Source organism: Phocoena phocoena, chromosome 17 (genome assembly GCF_963924675.1).
Source record: "Phocoena phocoena chromosome 17, mPhoPho1.1, whole genome shotgun sequence".
Taxonomy (NCBI): domain Eukaryota; kingdom Metazoa; phylum Chordata; class Mammalia; order Artiodactyla; family Phocoenidae; genus Phocoena; species Phocoena phocoena.
In genome coordinates, this window is record NC_089235.1 from 35,639,306 (window position 1) to 35,663,674 (window position 24,369).

At 34.9% G+C, this 24,369-nt stretch overlaps 1 protein-coding gene across 1 annotated transcript in view; it reads left to right on the plus strand.

The window, feature by feature from the left end:
- Positions 1-24,369, plus strand: part of NECAB1 (N-terminal EF-hand calcium binding protein 1) — a 292,307-nt gene that overhangs the window by 144,711 nt on the left and 123,227 nt on the right. Inside the window, exon 4 of the mRNA XM_065895521.1 lies at positions 16,383-16,408. Within this exon, the coding sequence (XP_065751593.1) occupies positions 16,383-16,408 (26 nt within the window). The remainder of the gene's footprint in view (positions 1-16,382; positions 16,409-24,369) is intronic.

Consider the following 24,369-nt stretch of genomic DNA (forward strand, 5'->3'; position numbering starts at 1 on the left):
AATGTATGCTTTATTGGACAGCTCAGAGGAAAGAGCACTGGATTAGGAAACAAGAGATCTTGGGTTTTGTTACTTTGTCTATATCTTATTAGTGGAGTTCAAGTCTCTTTTTTCCATTGAAATCATTAAATTATTATTTAGTTTTTAATTGTGTTTATTTCTTTCCTTCCCCAGTACACAGGATCCAGTGTCTCCTTCATTACATTTAGTTAAAACGAATGAATATACTTTTGTTGTTGTTGTTTATAGTTTTATTGCTGGGGAAGGAGTGTTCTGAGAGAAATGTATCCATTAAAGTCTCTCCTGGATACCTTACTTGCATTGTGGAGAAATATCTGATTTCACCTTAAATGAATGTTTGTCAGGAAGAATACAAGCTAACATTTGTCAAATTCCTACTTTTTGCAAAGCACTGTTTTAAATGTTTTATACTTTTACCTCCTTTTAAATTACCACCCCTTATCAAGGCCCTGAAAAGTTCAATGTGACCTTCAAAAGTTCAAGGGTCACATAGCTTGTAAAGGATGGATCAGGGAATCAAACCAGAACTTCGTAGTTTCAAATTTTAAATTTTCTCATAATAACATGCTTTCCCACTCATCTCTCACTTAACCATTTTAAACAGAAAAAACTAAGGCTGTGAATGATTGACTAATTTTCCTAAGCCATGCTCTTTCATTCATAGCAAGTCACTGATACTTCTTAGAGTATTTTTTAAAGATTTTTGGGGAGGGGATAGAAGATTAAAAACCATACTTGGTTTTATTATTTATTTTTTTTAAGTTTTAATTTTATTTATTTTTGGCTGTGTTGGGTCTTCATCACTGCGCACAGGCTTTCTCTAGTTGTGGCGAGCAGGGGCTACTCTTCTTTGCAGTGTGCATGCTTCTTGCAGTGGCTTCTCTTGCTGCAGAGCACAGGCTCTAGGCACACAGGCTCAGTAGTTGTGGTGCACAGGCTTAGTTGCTCCGCAGCATGTGAGATTTCCTGGACTAGGGATTGAACCTGTGTTCCCTGCATTGGCAGGCAGATTCTTATCTACTGCACCACCAGGGAAGTCCCTGATTTTATTTTTTAAATTGCATCTATAAAGAAAGCTATTAGGAAACTAGTATCATTCAACCCAACTGAAACAAAGATCACAGTTTTTTCTAATGATGTGTGTATTTAATATATTATTTCTTTGCCTGTTCAAATTTGCAATTATCCTAAAATATAATACCATTTGAAGCTGAGAAAAACAGTTATACATGTATTATTATTTGCACAAAAATGTTCCCAAGGAATTAATCTCCCCTGAAGCCAAACTCCCACAGCAAAATGCTTAAAGAAGGAATCTCAGAGAGTGCTATGAAGGCATATGCTCTGTGAATACACCTGCTGAAGTTCATTTTGTGGTATTATCAAGTCAAGGATGCTAACTCAGATAGACCATTACAGTCTATATTGTACCTGTCCCAGCTTCTTTCACTTATTATCTCCATTGGCACTTTCTCTGCTGTTTCTACTGCCTCACCTAGAAACAGGATCTTATGATATAGCTGAGCTGTAGCACAAAAACATGGAAACAGCTCCCTGGGAATAATGGCTAGAAGGATGGTACTTATAATTAAATTGGATTCACCTGTGTTGTTTCTAAGAGGGTAAGGCACTTAGGTCTTTGCTGTGAGGTGTATACCAAAGTATCTGTGTATGTATGTTTATTATTTAAAGTAATAGTAGCAGCTGATATCTATTGAGTTCTTACTCTTTGCCTGACCCTGTCAAATGTTTCAAGATTTATCTCCTTTAATTCTCAGAACAACCTGTAGGGCTAAATTTATCATTATCTTCACTTTACAATTGAGTAAACTGAGCCTCAGAGCAGTTAAGTAACTTGGCTAAGATCATGCAGCTACAACGTGTAAGAGTTCGATTCAAACCTAATCAGTCTGATTCAGGAGAGTTTACTATTAGTCACCTACTGGTGGATCTCAACATTGTCTGCCTATTAGAATTACCCTGGGAGCTTTTAAAAAAATTACTAGGCCAAGGCTGTACCCAAGACCAAATAAATAAGAACCGGTGGCAGGGCTTTGGCATCAGTATTTTTAAAGCTTTCTAGGTGATACTAATGTGCAGCCAAGGGTGAGAATCACTGCACAATGACCCATTGCTGTTCCTGATATGCCCCTCCCTTCTGGGAGGCACCTCTATTTGAGATATTTATAGAACACTGAAAATGATACCAATAAGTTAAGAATTTTACTACCCATGTGCTCAAGAATTTACTAACCTAGGAGGGAGATAATACATGCATTACATTTACCAGCTAATTAACAATATAAGGCAGGACCAAGTGGGTTGATTTGGAGAAAAATGCTAAGAACCTAGGATTTCAATGATAGGTCTTGAGGGTTCTCAAACTACCAAACTAGTTTTGTGTATATTTATATGCCATTTCTAGGTGTCTAAGTAGTTGGAGATGGTTCCTGGTTTTAAAGATTCTCAATAGGGTCAGTATGCACAAAAGGCTAAGAACGACAGTTGACGGTTCAGAAGAGTGAAAGTCAAAGATTGGCTGGAGTGGTCAAAAACAGCATTGTAAAGAAGACGGAACACACGCAGGGCATTGCAGGGCCTAACATAATGATATGAGAGGAAGGAAGTTGTCTTTCCAGGTCCAGGGAAGAGAAGGAAAAACTTATGGAAGTAGGAATATGTCTGCTAGTAGAAGAGTATTATGAGAGAAGTTAGGCTTTGGGCTCTTTGGGAGAATTTTTAAATTAAACATCAAGGATGATTTTTTTTCTTCCTTATAGATCTCGAACTAATTAATAGCTTCCATTTATGAGTAAAAATTTCAGAATTCTAAGAAGATGCCATCAGTCAGTCCAAAGGGGTTTCTACAAATCCCTTTATTTTCTGTTCAAGATAGCATTAACAATCAGGTATCACCCTGACTGGCTCTTCAGATTTCTATGATGGTGAGGTCTCTGTTGAAGCTGTTTTTATGCCCAGGGAGAATTGAATACACTCCCCACAATGTCTTCTCTGATCTTAGGAAGCACAGTCAAGGAAAGGTTTACCCACAGGCAAGCTCTGAAAACAGGAACTTCTCTCCCTCAAGGTAAACCAATGTGACTGGCAATGATGACATACAGTTTCACCTTTCTCTTCTTCATTTGAGCTTCTGGCAAATAAACAAGCATGGAAAGTTTCCCTGACATAGGAAAAGATATAAAGTCTAAAGAGTATCTCATGTATTTATCCTCTTTCCCTTGTCATAATATCATAATATTACCTGGAAATAGAAAGACCTAGTCCTTCAAAATGGTGTCATTCTCTCCTAATAATAGGTAATCAGTTCTATATGGTTAAGGGTAAAGGAAATGCTGGTACATGGTAAATGACTAAGAATCCTGTACCCCTTTGGTATGCTAAAGCATAATTATCTAAGTGTCCCTTGGAATGAGAGCTACCACTTTGGGGGATACTAGTTATGTGCCAGGCAAGGGGCTAAAGGCATTATATATATTAGGTTATTCAGTTCACAAACAATCCATTGAGAAAGGTATAATTATTTCTATCCCTAATTTATACATGAGGGAACTCTAGCTTAGAAATCTAAGCAACTTATTTAAGTTCAGTAGCACATCTAGTCAACGGTGGATCCAAGCAAAAACTCACATCTCCCAATTCGCTGCTGCTACAAGATACAGCCTCACAGTACAGATTTAAACCCAGGTTTCAAACATGAGACTATATACTGAGAATGGGATGTCATCTGATAGCAATGGATTGGAGAGGAAATTGCCTGGACTTAGGAGGAGTAGTTAGAGATGAGAGCACTGATGTGGGACTTCTTTATACATAAAATTACCTTTCAGTTAGTTTGAAGGTAGCCTGTCTTAACAGTTATACTCATTGAGTAGGGCTTTTATAAATAAATTACGGTACGTTCATTTGGTAGAAAACCCCGATAATAAAATAGTGAGACAACACTATATATAATGAGACAACACTATATGTATGGATAAGAAAGATGTCCAAGATACATTGTCATTAAATCAGCAACATATAGAATAACCTGTACAGTATGCTACTTTTTGATTAAAAAAGAAAAAAATATATGCATGAGTTTGTTAGTTAATATAAGGATATTCTTGGAAAGATACACGTGAAACTGGAAATAATATATACCCTACCAGAAGTGAGCTGTGTGGCTGGGAGTTGAGGTAGGAGGAAGACAGACTTTTCACTGGAGATGCCATTTTACCTTTTGAATGTTATGTCTTGTATGTATAATTATTACCTGCCTAAACAAACAAGGACACTGCCTGCATGATGACAAAGACAAAGTTCTCAATGGCAACAGGAATATTTGAAATAAGCTTGCAAAATTGAGTTTTAGAAATCTTAGTAAAATGAGATATTTTATGAGGCAAACCAGTGAAACAGGTTCATGTACTGGTCCTGAAGGGGGATAAGCAGGCCATTGAGGGAATATATTGCTCAGCACATGTATGCAGACTTTTATATGTGATTATGTTTAAATTTGTATGGATTTTCTTTGAGTCTGATTTTTTAAAATATAGAATCACTACCCAGCCATATTTTTGAATCGTTAAATTAATCAGTGGAATGGAAGCGATTATATTGGATATAGGAGATATAAAATGTATGCAAAGTCCAAAATGTTTCTACAAAGTATTTATTTTCCCTCCCCTAACTCACATACAAAATTCAGAACATCATATAATTGCTAATAGTATCTCAGAATGTTGGAATAGATCCCATGTGTCTTGGTTCCACATAATAACCTCCCTCTTTTTTCACTTATAATTAACATTTTGCTTAATTTTTGTAATTTCTGCTCTTTCCAATAACATAAATATATATAAACTCCAAAACAATTGATTTTCCCCTCATGTCCATATTAAGCACTTGAATGGATTTTGATGAAAACACAATATTGATTTTAAGAAAAAAAAAAGAAAAAAGGGAAGAATTCATTTTTCACTAATAAAGCTTTCTCCACTGTATTGAAAAATTTTCTGGAATGTTTCTTCTTGCCTTTCTTATACTGCCTGTCTGATGACAGAGACTGAATTCTCAAAGCAAAGTGATATTTGAAATAAGCCCTCAAGATTGAATTTTAGAAATAGTAGAAAGATCAAGGATTTTATGAGGCATGCTAGGTTCAGAATTATGCTTAAAAATGCATTTCATTGCATAAAAAGAAAGGTATAAACATGCTCCAAACCCACCATTTTTCCTACTCTCCAAAGTAACCATTTTATTTCTCTGAATTTTTCTTTTCATTTTTTGAAAAGATTGAAACATTGCTAGTCATATCAAACTTTCTTAAAGTTGGACAATTTCCCAATGCTTTTTATATATTTACAAAAAAGTGTGTGCAAGTTTTCTAAGAAATAGTTTATTTGATTTGAGAGAAAGTGTTAAAGGTAGAGTATTGAGAGGGAAGGACTGACTACCAAAATCACCTTGGCAACTTCTTTAAAGAGATTCCTAAGTCACACCTTGAACTTTAAGGGTTCGGCCTGGAAATCTGCATTTTAAAAATTCTTCATGTGGTCCAAATGCTTAGCCAGATTTAGAAAACTCTAAACTAGAAAATAGACATGGTTATGAACTGATTAGATTTCTGCCTTTAAAAAAATTTTTTTTAGGCTTGGAGAAAGGAATATGCCTTCTCGGCTTTGAGGTTACAGCTGTGCTTCAAACCCCTTCTTCCTGTCTCTGCTTGGCGTCTCTCCATCTGTTACCTCCTCTTTCCTCTCAGTGTCTTGGTTCCAGTCTGTAAATATAACTTTTTCCCTTCATTTGAGTCCATCTCCCTAAGTCTCCACAGCCCTACATTATTTCTTCCTTTCATGCCACATTTCTCCAGAGAGTGATTGTTATACTATGCCTGCATTGCCCTGGCTCCAATTTCAGGAAAGGACTGAAACTATTGTTTCAAAAGTTGCCAAAAACAGTAAGTGTAAATTGCAGTGGTTCTTCTTCATACCTTATTGTGCTTTTCTTCAGTATAGGGAACTCCTGGAACTCTCTTCTCCTTGACTTCTGAGATAACAATCTCCCCTGGCCATTCTACTTAGGCTACTTCCCAGTAGATCTTCCACTGAGGATTTGTTTGTTTTAATCACCATAGTTCATTTTCCCCCAGTTTTATAGAGAAATAATTGACACACAACATTGTATTAGTCCAAGATGTATAACATATTGGTTTGATATGTGTATATATTGCAAAATAATTACCATAAGTTTAATTGACATCTATCGCCTCACATCATTACACTCTTTTTTTCTTGGGTATAATTTCAAATATAGAATACAGTATTGTTAACTACAGTCACCGTGCTATATGTTACATCCCCTTAACTTAAATCTTAACTGGAAGTTTTTACCTTTTGACCCCCTTCACCCATTTCCCCCACCCCACACCGCTCACTCTGGCAACCACCAATCTCCTCTCTGTATCTAAGAGTTTGGTTTTTTTTAGATCCCACATATAAGCACGTATTTGTCTTTCTCTATCTGACCTATTTCACTTAGCTTAATGCCATAAAAGTTCATCCATGTTTTTGCAAATGGCAGGATTTCTTCTTTTTATAGTTGAATAATATTCATATATATATGTATATATACATACACACACATCACACTTTCTTTATTCATCCTTCTATAGGCACTTAAGGTGTTTCAATATCTTGGCTATTGTTAATAATGCTAAATTGAACATGGAGGTGCAGATATCTTTTCAAGATAGTGATTTCATTTCCTTTGGATATATACCCAGAAGTAGAATTGCTAGATTATATAGCAGTTCTATTTTTAATTTTTTGAGGAACCTCCATTCTGTTTTCCATAGCGGTTGTACCAGTTTACATTCCTACCAACAGTGCACAAGGATTCCCTTCTCTCCATATCTTCATCAACACTTATTTCTTATTTTTTTGATGACAGCCATGCTGATGGTATGAGGTGATATCTCATTGTGATTTTGACTTGATTTCCCTAATTAGTGAGGTTTAGTACCTTTCATGTATCTGCTGGCCATATGTGTGTCTTCTGTGGAAAAATGTATAAGTCCTTTGATGACATTTTAAACAGATTTTTTTTTTTTGCTGTTGACTTTTATAAGTTCTTCATATGTTTTGGATATTAACCCCTTATGTATATACGATTATATATAATATATCATGATACATGATTTACAAATATCTTCTCCCATTGTGTAGATTGACTTTTCATTTGTTCATGGTTTCCTTTGCTGTGCAGAAGCTTTTTAGTTTAATGTAGCTCCATTTTTTCCCTCTTTTTCTCTTTTGTTGTCTTTGCATTTGCATTTTTTTAATTTGCCAAATTTAAAAAAAATCATTGCCAAGACCAGTGTTTAGGAGTTTACCCCATATGATTTCTTGCTGGAGTTTTATGGTTTCAGGCTTATATTCCAGTCTTTAATACATTTTGAGTTGATTTTTGTGTATGGTCTAAGATAGTGGTCTGGTTTTTTTCTTCAGCATGCCATTGTCCAGCTTCCCAACATTATTTATTGAAGAGACTGTTGTTTCCCTTTGTATATTCTTAAACTCCTTTACATAACTTAATTGACCATATGTGCATGGGTTTATTTCTGGGTTCTCTATTCTGTTTCATTGATCTACATGTCTCTTTTTATGACAATACCATACTGCTTTGATAACTATAGCTTTGTAATATAGTTTGAAATCAGGAAGTATGATACCTCTAACTTCATTCTTTCTCAAGATTATTTTGGCTATTCGGAGTCTTTTGTGGATCCATACAAATTTTAAAATTGTTTGCTCTATTTCTGTGAAAAATGTCATTGGAATTTTGATAGGGATTGCACTGCATCTTTTTTTGCCCTTTTTAACATCTTTATTGCAGTATAATTGTTTTACATTGCTGTATTAGTTTCTGCTGTACAAAAAAGTGAATCACCTATACATATATCCCCATATACCCTCCCTCTTGTATCTCCCTCCCACCCTCTCAATCCCACCTCTCTAGGTGGTCAAAAAGCACAATGCTGATCTCCCTGTGCTATGCAGCTGCTTCCTACTAGCTATCTATTTTACATATGGTAATATAGATATAGATAGATATAGATATAGATATAGATGTCAATGCCACTCTCTCACTGCTTCCCAGCTTACCCTTCCCCCTCTCAGTGTCCTCAAGACCATTCTCTATGTCTGTGTCTTTATTCCTGTTCTTCCCCTAGGTTCTGGTGAACATATTTTCTTTAGATTCCATATATATGTATTAGCATGCAGTATTTGTTTTTCTCTTTCTAACTTACTTCACTCTGTATGACAGACTCTAGGTCCATCCACATCACCACAAATAACTCAATTTTGTTTCTTATTATGGCTGAGTAATATTCCATTGTATAAATGTGCCATATCTTTATCCATTCATCTGTTGTTGGACACTTCGGTTGCTTCCATGTCCTGGCTATTGTAAATAGTGCTGAAATGAACATTGTTGTACATGACTCTTTTGCAATTATGGTTTTCTCAGGGTATATGCCCAGTAGTGGGGTTGCTGGGTCATATGGTAGTTCTATTTTTAGTTTGTGAAGGAACTGCCATACTGTTCTCCATAGTAGCTCTATCAATTTACATTCCCACCAACAGTTAAAGAGGGTTCCCTTTTCTCCACACCCTCTCCAGCATTTGTTTTTGGTAGATTTTTTGTTGGTGGCCATTCTGACTGGTGTGAGGTAATACCTCATTGCTGTTTTGATTTGCATTTCTCTAATGATTAGTGATGTTGAGCATCCTTTCATGTGTTTGTTGGCAATCTGTATGTCTTCTTTGGAGAAATGTCTATGTAGGTCTTCTACCCATTTTTGGATTGGGTTTTTCCTTTTTTGATATTAAGCTGCATGAGCTGCTTATAAATTTTGGAGATTAATCATTTGTCATTTCCTTCACTTGCAAATATTTTCTCCCATTCTGAGGGTTGTCTTTTCATCTTGTTTATGGTTTCCTTTGCTGTGCAAAAGCTTGTAAGTTTCATTAGGTTCCATTTGTTTATTTTGGATCTTGCTATGATTTATGTTATAGAGTGTTCTGCTTATGTTTTCCTCTAAGAGTTTTATAATGTCTGGCCTTACATTTAGCTCTTTAATCCATTTTGAGTTATTTTTGTATATGGTGTTAGGGAGTGTTCTAATTTCATTCTTTCATTCTTGTCCAGTTTTCCCAGCACCACTTATTGAAGAGGCGGCCTTTTCTCCATTGTATATTCTTGCCTACTTTGTCAAAAATAAGTTGACCATATGTGCATAGGTTTATCGCTGAGCTTTCTATCCTGTTCCATTTATCTATATTTCTGTTTTTGTGCCAGTACCATACTGTCTTGATTACTGTAGCTTTGTAGTATAGTCAGAAGTCAGGGAGCCTAATTCCTCCAGCTCCATTTTTCTTTCTCAAGATTGCTTTGGCTGTTCGGGGTCTTTTTTTGTATTCATACAAATTGTGAAATTTTTTGTTCTAGTTCTGTGAAAATTTCCATTGGTAGTTTGATAGGGATTGCATTGAATCTGTAGATTGCTTTGGGTAATATAGCCATTTTCACAATGTTGCTTCTTCCAATCCAAGAACATGATGTATCTCTCCATCTGTTTGTATCATCTTTAATTTCTTTCATCAGTTTCTTATAGTTTTCTGCATACAGGTATTTTGTCTCCTTAGGTAGGTTCATTTTAGCTATTTTATCCTTTTTGTTGCAATGGTAAATGAGAGTGTTTCCTTTGCACTGAATCTTTAAATGCCTTCTGTAAACAGCTAAATAAGGTAAAGTTTGAGGTGACAAACACTTTAGTACTTTAATAGTTTTTTATTGTGGGACTACTAGAGACCAGGAGACAATTGGAGCTCATCCTGGGGACCTAGACATTGGCCGCAGACATTTTTTGGAACCCATTCTGCCACAAAGTGCTGGCAAGTGCCCTCTTGGAATCCTCTGTCTAACTTTTTAGCAATGGGACCTGACCCACTGACAAGTCTGTGAAACCAGTACTAGCAGATCTCAAGAAACAAAAATATCCAGTTGGAGAAACAGCCCCACCTACCAGGAGGCTGGTTGCATTAGGACACACACCAAGACACATAATTAAAATGACAAAAATTAAAGAGACACTATTAAAAGCAGCAAGGAAAAAGCAACAAGTTACACACAAGGGAACTCCCATAAGTCTATCAATCAGTTCACTTTTGAGGAGGAACACTGCAGGCTGGAAGGGAGTGGCATGATATATTTTAAGTGATGAAAGGGAAAAACCTACAACAAGTAACTCTATCTGGCCAGGCTTACTCCAGATTTGAAGGAGAGATGAAAATTTTTACAGACAAGCAAATGCAAAAAGAGTTCAGCACCACCAAACCAGTTTTACAAGAAATGTTAAAGGAACTTCTCTAAGTGAAACACAATGGCCAAAACTAGAAATATTAAAAGTATAAAAGGAAAAATCTCATTGTTAAAAGCAAATTACAGTAAAGGTAGTAAATCAACCAGATATAAAGCTAGGAGGAAGGTTAAAAGACATAAGTAGTAAAATCATACCTGTCCACAATAAATCCCTTATCTAAGGGATACAGAAGACAAAAATATGATGTCAAAAACAGTAAATGTGATGTGGGTGGCAGTAAAAATGTATGGTAGTTAAAATATATTTGAAATTAAGAGATCAGCTTCTTAAATGAATCATAGATACATACATACATACATACATAGATGGCTACATAGAAACCTTACAATAATCACAAACCAAAAATCTATAATAGATATACAAAAAATAGAAAGGAATACAAACATAACCCTAACAATTGTCATTAAATCACCTTGGAAGAGTGCAAAAGAAAAAGTAATAAAGAACTGCAAAAACAGACCAAAAACAATTTACAAAACAGCAATAGGTACATACCTATCAATAATTATAAATGTAAATGGATGAAATGTTCCAATCAAAGGACATAGAGAGGCTGAATGGATTCAAAAACAAGACCCATATCTATGCTGCCTATAAGAGACTCACATCAGATCTAAAGACACACAAAGACTGAAAGTGAGGGGATGGGAAAATGTATTCCATACAAAAGGAAATGAAAAGAAAGCCAGGGTAGCAATATTTATATAAGAAAAAATAGACTTTAAAACAATGATTGTAACAAGAGACAAGGAAGAACATTACATAATGATCAAGGGAACAATCAAAGAAGAGGATACAGCAATTATAAATATATATGCACCCAACATGGAAGCACCTAATTACATAGGAAATATCAACAGGCATAAGAAGAGAAACTGACACTAACAAAATGTTAGTAAGACCCTTTGACACCCTACTTAGATCAATGGACAGATCATTCAGACAGAAAATCAATAAGGAAACATTGGCCTTAAATGACACTTTAGGACAAATGTCCATTTCATCCCCAAACAGCAAAACACACTTTCTTTTCAAGTGCACATGGAACATTCTCCAGGATAGATCACATGCTCAGTCACAAAACAGGTCTCAGTACATTTAAGAAAATTGAGATCATGTCAAGCATATTTTCTGACCACAGCACTCTGAGACTAGAAATCAACTAAAAGAGAAAAACTGCAAAAAACACAAACACGTGGAAGCTAAACAAAATGCCACTAAAGAACCAAAGGTTCACTGAAGAAATCAAAGAAGAAATTTAAAAATACCTGGAGACAAATGACTATGAAAATATAATAATCCAAAATCTATGAGATGCAACAAAAGGAGTTCTAAGAGGGAAGTTTACAGTGATACAAGCCTGCCTCAGGGAACAAGAAAAATCTTAAATAAGCAACATAATCTGACACCTAAAGGAACTAGAAAAAGAAGAATAAAAGAAACCCAAAGTTAGTAGAAGGAAACAAATCATAAATATCAGATCAGAAAGAAATTAAATAGACTAAAAAAGAAAAAGAAGATAAATGAAACTAAGAGCTGTTCTTTGAAAAGGAAAATAAAATTGATAAACCTTTAACAGTCTCATCAAGAAAAAGAGAAAGAGGGTCTAAATCAATAAAACAGAAATGAAAGAAGAGAAGTTACAGCCAACATCACAGATATACAAAGGATCATAAGATATTAATTACTATGAACAATTGCCAATAAAGTGGACAATTTTGAAGAAAGCTTATGTCTAGAAATGTACAATCTCTCAAGAGTGAATGAGGAAGAAATAGACAATATGAGCAGACCAACTACTCTTAATGAAGTTGAATCAGTAATAAAAAATACTCCTGACAAACAAAAGTTCAGGCCTCACAGATGAATTATACCAAACATTTAGAGAAGAGTTAACACCTATCTATTGCAAACAATTGCAGAGGAAGAAACATTTCCAAACTTATTCTATAGGACCAGCATCACCCTGATGCCAAAACCCAAAAAGATATCACAAAAAAATAAAATTACAGGCCAATATCACTAAAGAACATAAATGTAAATATCCTCAACAAAATTTTAGCAAACCAAATTCAACAATACATCTAAAAGTTCATGCCATGATCAAGTGAGATTTATCCCAGGGATGGAAGGATGGTTCAATATCCATAAATCAATCCATGTGATAAAACATATTAACAGGTTGAAGAATAAAAATCATATGATCATCTAAATAGGTACATAAAAACCTTTTGACAAAATTCCACATTCATTTATGATAAAACTCTCAACAGAGTGGTTATGGAACACACATACCACAACATAATAAAGGGCCATATATGACAAGCCCACAAGTAACATCATACTCAATGGTGAAAATCTCTAAGAACAAGATCAAGAACAAGACAAGGATGTCCAGTCTTGCCACTTTTATTCAACATAATATTGGAAAACCTAGCCACAGCAATCACACAAGAGAAAGAATTTTAAAAAGATCAAAATTGAAATGGAAGAAGTAAAAAGTCACTGTTTGCAAATGACATGATACTGTACATAGAAAATCCTAAATACACTACCCCAAAACTACTAGAACTAATCGATGAATTTGGTAAAGTTGCAGGATACAAAATTAATACATAGAAACCTGTTGCATTTATATACACTAACAATGAACTATCAGAAAGAGAAATTAATAAAATAATCCCATTCAAAATCATATCAAAAAGAATAAAAAACCTTGAAATAAATTGAACTAAGAGGTAAAAGACCTGTACTTGGAAAACTATAAGACACTGATGAAATAAATTGCTGATGACACAAACAGCTGGAAAGATATACCATGTTTCTGGGTTGGAAGAATTAATATTGTTAAAATTACCATACAAATCAGGGCAATCTACAAATTCAATGCAATCTCTATCAAAATACCAATGGCATTTTTCACTGACCTAGAACAAATAATTCTAAAATGGCAAGGAAACGCAAAAGACACTGCATAGCCAAAATAATCTTGAGAAAGAACAAAGCTGGAAGTATCACATGCCCTGATTCGAAACTATGCTGCAAAGCTACAGTAATCAAAACAATATGGTACTGGCACAAAAACAGACAAATAGGTCAATGGAACAGAATAGAGAGCTCAGAAGTGAAACTACACTTATTTGGTCAAATAATCTATGATAAAGTAGGCAAGAATATACAGTGGGCAATAGGCAGCCTTTTCTATAAATGGTGGTCAGAAAACTGGACAGCTACATGCAAAATAATCAAACTGGACACTCTCTCTGTGCACAAAAATAAATTCAAATGGATTAAAGACTTAAATGTGTGACCTGAAGCCACAAAGCTCTTAGAAGAAAACACAAGCAGTAGGCTCTTTGACATCAACCTTAGTAAGTTTTATTAATCTTTCTCCTCAGGCAAGGGAAATAAAAGCAAAAATAAACAAATGAAACTGAAAAGCTTTTGTCCTGTGAAGGAAACTATCAACAAAATTAAAATGCATTGTACTGAATAGGAAAAGATATTTGCAAATGATATGTCTGATAAGGGCTTAATACCCAAAATAACAAAGAATTCATACAACTCAACATCAAAAGAGCAAACAACCCAATTAATAATGGGCAGAGTATCTGAATAGACAGTTTTCCAAAGAAGACATACAGATCACCAACATGTACTTGAAAAATATTCAACATCAAATCATCAGGGTAATGCAAAGCATAACCACAATGAGATATCATCTCACCCCTGTCAGAATGGTTATTATCAAAAATACAATAAATAACATGTATTGGTGAGGATGTGGAGAAAATGGAACCTTCATGCACTGTTTGTGGAAATGTAAACTGGTGTAGCCACTGTAGAATACAGTATGAAGATTCCTCAAAAAATTAAAAATAGAACTAATTCCACTCCTGAAGAAAACAAAAGCACCAATTAGAAAAGATATATGCATGGTCTCCCAGACCCACCCTGGTGTAACATGTGAGGGCACTTACACAAAATATGAATACCAGGAGGCAGGGGTCAGGGGCCACCTTGGGGGCTGGCCATTAGACTCCAGGGTTTGAATCACTCAATAACATTTGCCTCAGTTTACACATATGTAAAATGGGAATAATAGTAGTATCTTTTTTTTACGACTAAACTAGCTAATATATTTTAAAAGTTAAGAATGTATTTAAGATATTTATGAGTGAATTATTGGACATCCGTCATTTTCTTTAAATACTCCAGAAAAAAAATTGAGGGAGGAGAATGATGGTGGTTAATAAAACATATATGGCAAAATGTTAAAATGTTGATGATAATGGTTTAAAGTGGACAATACATACATAGTTTTTTAATGATCTTTAATTTTTTAAAAAAATTATTGCTGTATGGTTGATTAACAATGTTGTGTTAATTTCTGCTGTACAGCAAAGTGACTCAGTTTTATATATATATATATATATATATATATATATATATATATATATATATATATATTCTTTTTCAGATTCTTTTCCGTTATGGTTTATCACAGGATATTGAATATAGTTTCCTGTACTATACAGGAGGACCTTGTTGTTTATCCATAATGATCTTTTCTTTATTTCTTAAGTTTAAAATTTCCCATAATAAAAAGTTGCATAATTTTTTACATAAAATGTTTATAGCAGTACCTGGAACATAGTAAACAGTCAATAAATGCTGGTTATTATTTTTGGAAAAAAGAAAATATATATGCAGCCCTATGTTCATTGCAGCATTATTTACAATAGTTAAGATATGGAAGCAACCTGAGTGTCTATTGATAGATGAATGGATAAAGAATGTGACATATATACATAAATATACATGAATATTAGCCATTAAAAAAGAATAAAGTCTTGCCACTTGAGACAACATGAATGGACCTAGAGAGTATTATCCTAAGTGAAGGAAGCAGACAGAGAAAGACAAATATTGTATGGTTTCACTTATATGTGGAATGTAAGAAACAAACAAATTAACAAACATAATAAAACAGAAACAGATGCAGAGAACAAACTGGTGGTTGCCAGGGGGAGGGAGTTGGGGGAGGAAAGAAATAGGTGGGGGAGATTAGGAGGTATAAACTTCCGGTTGCAAAATTAATGAGTCATGTGTATGAAATGTATAGCGTGGGGTATATAGTCATTACTTATATAATATCTTTGTATGGTGACAGAACTTAACTGGACTTATAGTGGTGATTATTCTAAATGTATAGAAATACTGAATCACTATGTTGTGTAACAGGAACTAACAGTGTTGTAGGTCAATTATACACCCAAAACAAACAAACTCATAGAAAGAGAGATCAGTTTTGTGGTTACAGAGGCAGGGTATTGGGGAAGGGGGAATTGGAGGAAGTTAGTCAAAAAGTACAAACTTTCAGTTACAAGGTATATAAGTACTAGGGATATAATGTACTACATGGTAAATATAATTAACACTGTGTATATTATATATGAAAGTTTTTAAGAGAGTAAATTCTGAGTTCTCATCACAAGGAAAAAAATTTAGTTTCTTTAATTTTGTATCTGTATGAGATGATGGATGTTCACCAAACATATTATGATAATCATGTCCTGATGTATATAAGTGAAATCATTATTCTGTATACCTTAAATTTATACAGCGCTATATGTCAGTTATATCTCAATGAAAATCTAGGAAAATAAATAAATAAATAAAATACGTTTTTCCAGAAAAATAACAATTATTTCTTTTAATCTGTTTAAAGACAAAATCTGACAATCATTGCTAATATTTGGTTGACTACTTCAACAGTGTAGAATCTATAAGAGAAAATACCATAACTACATATCATCTATTAATATAACAATACAGATTGGGGAATAACTGTATTTACCTATTTAAAAACTTAAATATTACCAAAATAATAATATTTTTTTCATCTTTTCAGCAATCTTGACACAGAAGAACTATGTGGTAAGTTTATTTAAAGCCAATCAAACCCATTACTTGCTTTAGAATAAAAAAGAACACTGTCTTACATATTTCTATAAACCCTGAAATTAATGTCATAGATTAGGAGTTCTGGAATAAAATAAAAGATAGTTGAGACCTCAAGGAATTTATCTTTATCCATGAGTTTTGTTCAAGCATGTATTTCACTGAAGAAAGAGTTGGCCCTTATTAATTTGTTCATAGCAGAAGAATTATAATTAGTACAATAAGTTTCACAAGAATATATTCTACCAGCTTGAATATATTTTTAAAGTGTTGTTTAATACAACTTCATTATTCACTTCAAATATATTGTGCAGAGGCTTTGGTTATTTTTTTGCAAAGCTGATCCCTTGATATGTAAAAACAACTTTGTCCCATACCTTGCCTAAACCATTCTGGAATGTCACTTGCAAAACAAGTGATTCAGTGGGGAGAGATGTCTTAACAAATTCCTGGTTTAGTGGCCTCTTCATTTACTTTCTTCGTTTTTGTGGGTGGAAACAAAAGTAATAGGCTAGAAATATGAAAAGGCAAATACTTTTGAGATTTATTCTTCGTTCTCAAAAATTTGTCTTCTCTAATAATAGAACTAGATTAAAGACCTATTCTATATTTATTTTGAAAGTTTTGACTCTGATTTTCCTGCATAATTTTAGTTAGGGAACTAGTTAAGGGGTTTTAATTCAACAGAATTGCTCTATATCTTTAAACCCAGTGGTTGTACTCCTAATTCTGTGTTATAATACTCCCTCTCAGTTCAAGAATATGCATTTTAATTTCCAGAGTGAAGTTTCATTTTTCATTATTTTGTGAATATAAAGTAAACATATTCTAATCAAAATGGATTCTAATTAAAACCAAAGTTTTCAGTGCTAGCAAATGAAATATGTAGACTCACACCCAGCAAAAATACTCCCTTTTATGTGGGAGGGGCAGTGTTTGATTGACATGGAAAATGGATTTATTGTGCTCTTTAGTAGAAGCCAATTAACAGGTCTAAGTATCTAAAACTTTCATTCTGTTGCTTTTATTTAGTTTATCAGTTTACTAAATTATGGACCTAGAATTCAAAATACTTTAATAAATGCTTTATTAAAATAAAGTATAGATATTTCTTATTTTATTGATGAAAGTAATATTTAACTATTTTTTTTTAATTTAGCAACACAGAATTATATAGGTGTATAAGAGAAAATGTCAAAGGCTCTCACGCACTTCTCTTTCCCCTAATACTGATCTCCACTGCTAACTTCTTGGAATGTATCCTTCCAAACATTTTTACACATGTAATGACATTGATATATATAAGTATGTTTTTTTCCAACAATGTGTACACTATATGATCAATACAAGTGCACACTGTTCTATATCATTTTATTAAAAAGGATGCATAGTGCCCCATTTACCTTAAAATTTTTAACCAAATCCCTTTCAGTTGTTTTGGGTTTTCAGGTTGTTTCCAAATTTCCACTGGGACAAACAACACTGAAGTAAATATCCTTGTTTGTATTCTCTTTGCACTCTTATACAAGTAGTTCTGTAAGATAGATTCCCAAAAGTGTAGTTACTTGGTCAAAGATTCTTCCAGTGTGCATGCCCAGCAGCAATATATAGGCAAGTCAAGATTACTCACTTTCCTAAATAGCAGCTTTAGGCCATAACTTATTCCTACCAGTCAATACATAACTTGACTTTAATTAGGTAATTGTGTATGAACTTTAGCATTGGGTCTTTGGTTTCCTATCTGTGCAATCTTTAGCTATGATCTAAAATCTATTGGGAGCAAATTTATTACTTTCCTGATCTTAAACAGCTTGTAACTGTTTTTATACTCTTACTCAATTTTTTATTAGTGTATAATTGCTTTACAAAGTTGTGTTAGTTTCTGCTGTACAAAGAAGTGAATCAGATATATATATATATATATATATATATATATCCCCTCCCTCTTGGACCTCCCTCCCACCCCACCATCCAACTCATCTAGGTCATCACAGAGCACCGAGCTGAGCTTCCTGTGCTATGCAACAGGCTTCCACTAGCTATCTATTTTACGTATGGTAGTGTATATATGTCAGTCCTGATCTCCCAATTCATCCCACCATCCCCTTCCCCCTCTGTGTCCACATGTCCATTCTCTATGTCTGCAACTCTGTTCCTGACATGGAAATAGGTTCTTCTGTACCATTTTTCTAGATTCCACATATATGCATTAATATATGATATATGTTTTTCTCTTCCTGACTTACTTCACTCTGTATGACAGACTCTAAGTCCACCCACATCTCTACAAATGACCCAATTTCATTCCTTTTTATGGCTGAGTAATATTCCATTGTATATATGTACCTCATCTTCTTTATCCATTCATTTGTTGTTGAACATTTAGGTTACTTCCATGTCCTGGCTATTGTAAATATTGCTGCAATGAACATTGGGGTACATGTGTCTTTTGAATTATGGTTTTCTCAGGGTATATGCTCATACTGGGTCATATGCTAGTTCTATTTTTAGTTTTTAAAAGGAACTTCCATACTGTTCTGCACAGTGGCTGTATCAATTTACATTCCCACTAACAGTGCAAGAGGGTTCCCTTTTCTCCACACCATCTCCAGCATTTATTTTTTGTAGATTTATTGATGATGGGCATTCTGACCTGTGTGAAGTGATACCTCATTGTAGTTTTGATTTGCATTTCTCTGAATATTAGTGATGTTGAGCATCTTTTCATGTGCCTCTTGACCATCTGTATGTCTTCTTTGGAGAAATGTCTATTTAGATCTTCTGCCCAGTTTTGGATTGGGTTGTTTGTTTTTTTGATATTGAGCTGCATGAGCTCTTTGTATATTTTGGAGATTAATCCTTTGTCCGTTGCTTTGTTTGCAAATATTTTTTTCCCATTCTGAGAGTTGTCTTTTCATCTTGTTTATAGTTTCCTTTGCTGTGCAAAAGTTTTTAATTTTAATTAGGGCTCATTGTTTATTTTTACTTTCATTACTATAGGAAGTGGGTCATAAGAGATCTTGCTGTGGTTTATCTCAGGGAGTGTTTTTCCTATGTTTTCCTCTAAGCATTTTATAATGTCCAGTCCTACATTTAGCTCTTTAATCCATTATGAGTTTCTTGTGTATGGTGTTCTAATTTCATTCTTTCACATGTAGATGTCCAGTTTTCCCAGCACCACTTATTGAAGAGGCTGTCTTTTCTCCATTGTATATTCTTGCTTCCTTTGTCAAAGATAAGGTGACCACATGTGTATGGGTTTATCTCTGGGCTTTCTATCCTGTTCCATTAATCTGTGTTTCTGTTTCTGTGCCAGTATCATACTATCTTTTTTTTTTTTTTTTTTTTTTTTTTTTTTTTTTTTTTGCGGTATATGGGCCTCTCACTGTTGTGGCCTCTCCCGTTGCGGAGCACAGGCTCCGGACGCGCAGGCTCAGTGGCCATGGCTCACGGGCCCAGCCGCTCCGCGGCATGTGGGATCTTCCCGGATCGGGATACGAACCCGTGTCCCCTGCATCGGCAGGCGGACTCCCAACCACTGCGCCACCAGGGAAGCCCTATCATACTATCTTGATTGCTGTAGGTTTGTAGTATAGTCTGAAGTGATGAAGTCTGATTCCTCCAGATGCATTTTTCTTTCTCAAGATTGCTTTGGCTATTCGAGGTCTTTTGTGTTTCCATACAAGTTGTAAAATTTTTTGTTCTAATTCTGTGAAGAATGCCATTCGTAATTTGATAGGTATTGCAGTGAATCTGTAGATTGCTTTGGGTGGTATAGTCATTTTCACATTATTGATTCTTCCAATCAAAGAACATGACATATTTCTCCATCTGTTTGTGTCATCTTTGATTTCTTGCACCAGTGTTTTATACTTTTCTGCATACAGATATTTTGCCCCCTTAGGTAGGTTTATTCCTAGCTGTTTTTTTCTGTTTGTTGCAATAGTAAATGGGATTGTTTCCTTAATTTCTCCTTCTGATCTTTTGTTGTTAGTGTATAGGAACTATACACTGCAACTTTACCAAATTCATTGATTAGTTCTCATTGTTTTCTTGTGACATCTTTAGAATTTTCTATGTATAGTATCACGTCACCTGCAAACAGTGACAGTTTTACTTGTTGTCCATTTTGTATTCCTTTTATTTCTTTTTCTTCTCTGATTTGCATGGCTAGGACTTCCAAAACTATGTTGAATAAGAGTGGCGAGAGTGGACATCCTTGTCTTTTTCCTGATCTTAGAGGAAGTGTTTTCAGTTTTTCAGCATTGAGAATGATGTTTGCTGTGAGTTTGTCATATATGGCCTTTACTATGTTGAGGTATGTTCCCTCTATGCCCAGTTTCTGGAGAGTTTTTATCATAAATGGGTGTTGAATTTTTTCAAAAGCTTTTTCTGCATCTATTGACATGATCATATGGTTTTCATTCTTTAATTTGTTAATATGGTGTATCATATTGTTTGATTTGCGTATATTGAATAATCCTTGCATTCCCGAGATAAATTCCACTTGATCATGGTGTATAATCATTTTAATGTGTTGTTGGATTCTGTTTGCTGTTATTTTGTTCAGGATTTTTGTGTCTATGTTCATCAGTGATATTGATCTGTAATTTTCTTTTTTGTGTGATATCTTTGTCTGGTTTTGGTATCAGGGTGATGGTGGCCTTGTGGAATGAGTTCAGAAGTGCTCCTCCCTCTGCAATATTTTGGAAGAGTTTGAGAAGGAAAGGTGTTAGCTCTTCTCTAAATGTTTGGTAGAATTTGCCTGTGAAGCCATCTGATCCTGGATTCTTGTTTGTTGGAAGATTTTTAATTACAGTTTCAATTTCATTACTTGTGATTGGCCTGTTTATATTTTGTCATTCTTCCTTGTTCAGGCTTGGAAAGTTGTACCTTTCCAAGAATTTGTCCATTTCTTCCATGTTGTGCATTTTATTGGGATATAGTTGCTTATAGTAGTCTCTTATGATCTTTTGTATTTCTGCTGTGTCCATTGTAATTTCTCCTTTTTCATTTCTAATTTTATTGATGTGAGTCCTCTTCCTTTTTTTCTTGATGAGTTTGGCTAAAGGTTTATCATTTTATTTTTATCTTCTCAAAGAACCAACTTTCAGTCTTAGTGATCTTTATTCTTGTTTTCTTTGTCTCTATTTCATTTATTTCTTCTCTTATCTTTATGATTTCTTTCCTTCTACTACCATTGAGTTTTGTTTGTTCTTCTTTACCTAGTGGCTTTAGCTGTAAGGTTAGATTGTTTATTTGAGATTTTTCTTATTTCTTAAGATGAGGTTGAATTTCTATAAACTTCCCTCTTAGAACTTCTTTTGCTGCATCTGATAGGTTTTGGGTCATCATCTTTTCATTGTCATTTGTTTCTATGTATTTTCTTTTGTTTCCTCTTTGATTTCTTCAGTGATCTCTTGGTTATTTAGCAGTGTACTGTTTAGCCTCCTTGTGTTTATGATTTTTACAGATTTTTCCTGTAATTGATTTCTAACCTCATAGTGTTGTGGTCAGAAAAGATCCTTGATATGATTTCAATTTTCTTAAGTTTTATGAAGGTTGATTTGTTCCCCAAGATGTGATCTATCCTGGAGAATGTTCTGTTTGCACTGAGGTGAAAATGTCTTCTGCTGCTTTTTTGTTGAACGTCTATAAATATCAATTAAATCTATCTGGTCTATTGTGTCATTTAAAACTGTGTTTCCCTATTTATTTTCTGTCTGGATGATCTGTCCTTTGGTGTAAGTGGGGTGTTAAAGTCCCCCACTATTATTGTGTTACTGTTAATTTCCTTTTCTATGGCTGTTAGCATTTGCATTATGTATTTAGGTGATGCTATGTTGGGTGCATATTCATAATTGTTATATATTCTTCTTGGACTGATCCCTTGATCATTATGTAGTGTCCTCATTTGTCTCTTGTAAAATTCTTTATTTTAAAGTCTATTTTCTCTGATATGAAAATTGCTACTCCAGCTCTCTTTTGATTTCCATTTGCATAGAATATCATTTTCTGTCTCCTCGCTTTCAGTCTGTATGTGTCCCTAGGTTTAAAGTGGGTCTCTTGTAGACAGCATATATGTGAGTCTTGTTTTGTTTTTGTTTTCGTTTTTTGCGGTACGTGGGCCTCTCACTGTTGCGGCCTCTCCCATTGTGGAGTACAGGCTCTGGACGCACAGGCTCAGCGGCCACGGCTCATGGGCCCAGCCGCTCCGCAGCATGTGGGATTTTCCCGGACCAGGGCACGAACCCGTGTCCCCTGCATCGGCAGGCAGACTCAAACACTGCACCACCAGGAAAGCCCTGAGTCTTGTTTTTGTATCCATTCAGCCAGCCTGGGTCTTTTGGTTGGAACATTTAATCCATTTACATTCAAGGTAACTATTGATATGTATGTTCCTCTTACCATTTTGTTAATTTCTTTGGGTTTCTTTTTGTAGGGCTTTTTATTCTCTTGTGTTTCCTGCTTAGAGCATTTCCTTTAGCATTTGTCGTAAAGCTGGTATGGTGGTGCTGATTCTCTTAGCTTTTGCCTGTCGGTGAAGTTTTTGATTGCTCCTTCGAATGTCAATACGATCCTTGCTGGGTAGAGTAATCTTGGTTACAGGTTTTTCCCTTTCAACACTGTAAATATGTCCTGCCACCCCTTCTGGCCTGCTGAGATTCTGCTGAAAAATCTGCTGATAACCTTATGGGGATTCCCTTGTATGTTATTTTTTGCTTTTCTTTGCTGCTTTTAATATTTTTTCTTTGAATTTAATTTTTGTTAGTTTGATTAATATGTGTCTTGGTGTGTTTCTCCAAGGGTTTATACTGTTTGAGACTCTGCACTTACTTGACTTGAGTGGCTATTTCCTTTCCCATGTTATGTAAGTTTTTGACTATAATCTCTTCAAATATTTTCTCATACCCTTTCTCTTTCTCTTCTTCTGGGACCCCTGTAATTCAAATGTTTGTGCATTTAATATTGTCCCAGAAGTCACTGAGACTGTCTTCAATTCTTTTCATTCTTTTTTCTTAATCTATTCCTCAACAGTTATTTCCACCATTCTATCTTTCAGCTAACTTATTTGTTCTTTTGCCTCAGTTATTCTGCTATTGATTCCTTCTAGTGTATTTTTCGTTTCAGTTATTGTTTTGCTCATCCCTATTTGTTTGTTCTTTATTTCTTCTAGTTCTTTGTGAAACATTTCTTGTATTTTTTTGATCTGTGTCTCCATTCTATTTCTGAGATTTTGGATCACCTTTACTGTCATTACTGTGAATTCTTTTTCAGGTAGGTTGCTTATTTTCTTTTCATTTATTTGGCCTTGTATGTTTTTACCTTGCTCCTTCGTCTGTAACATATTGTTTTGTCATCTCTTTTTTTTTTTTTTTGAGGTACGTGGGCCTCTCACTGTTGCAGCCTCTCCTGTTGCAGAGCACAGGCTCTGGACATGCAGGCTCAGTGGCCATGGCTCACAGGCCTAGCTGCTCCATGGCATGTGGGATCTTCCTGGACCGGGGCACAAACCCGTATCCCCTGCATCTGCAGGTGGACTCTCAACCATTGCACCACCAGGGAAGGCCTGTCATCTCATTTTTTTGATGGGTGGGGCTGTGTTTCTTCTTACTGGTTGTTTGGCCTGAGGCCTTCCTCACTGGAGTTTGCAGGCAGTTGACTAGAGCCAGGTCTTGGTGCTGAGATGAGGACCTCCAGGAGACCTCTCTCCAATTAATATCCCCTGGGGTCTGAGGTTCTCTGTTAGTCCAGCAGCTTGGACTCAGCGCTCCCACCAAAGGAGCTCAGGCACTACCCCTGGCTTGCTTATCACTGAATTCCTTAACTGAGATTTGGCACTTTATTTTCACCTTGCAGAGCTATTCTCAGAAGACACATAGAATGTAGTTTCAGACCCTCTTGAGTGGTTCTTTTAAAATCTTGAATATCTTCTG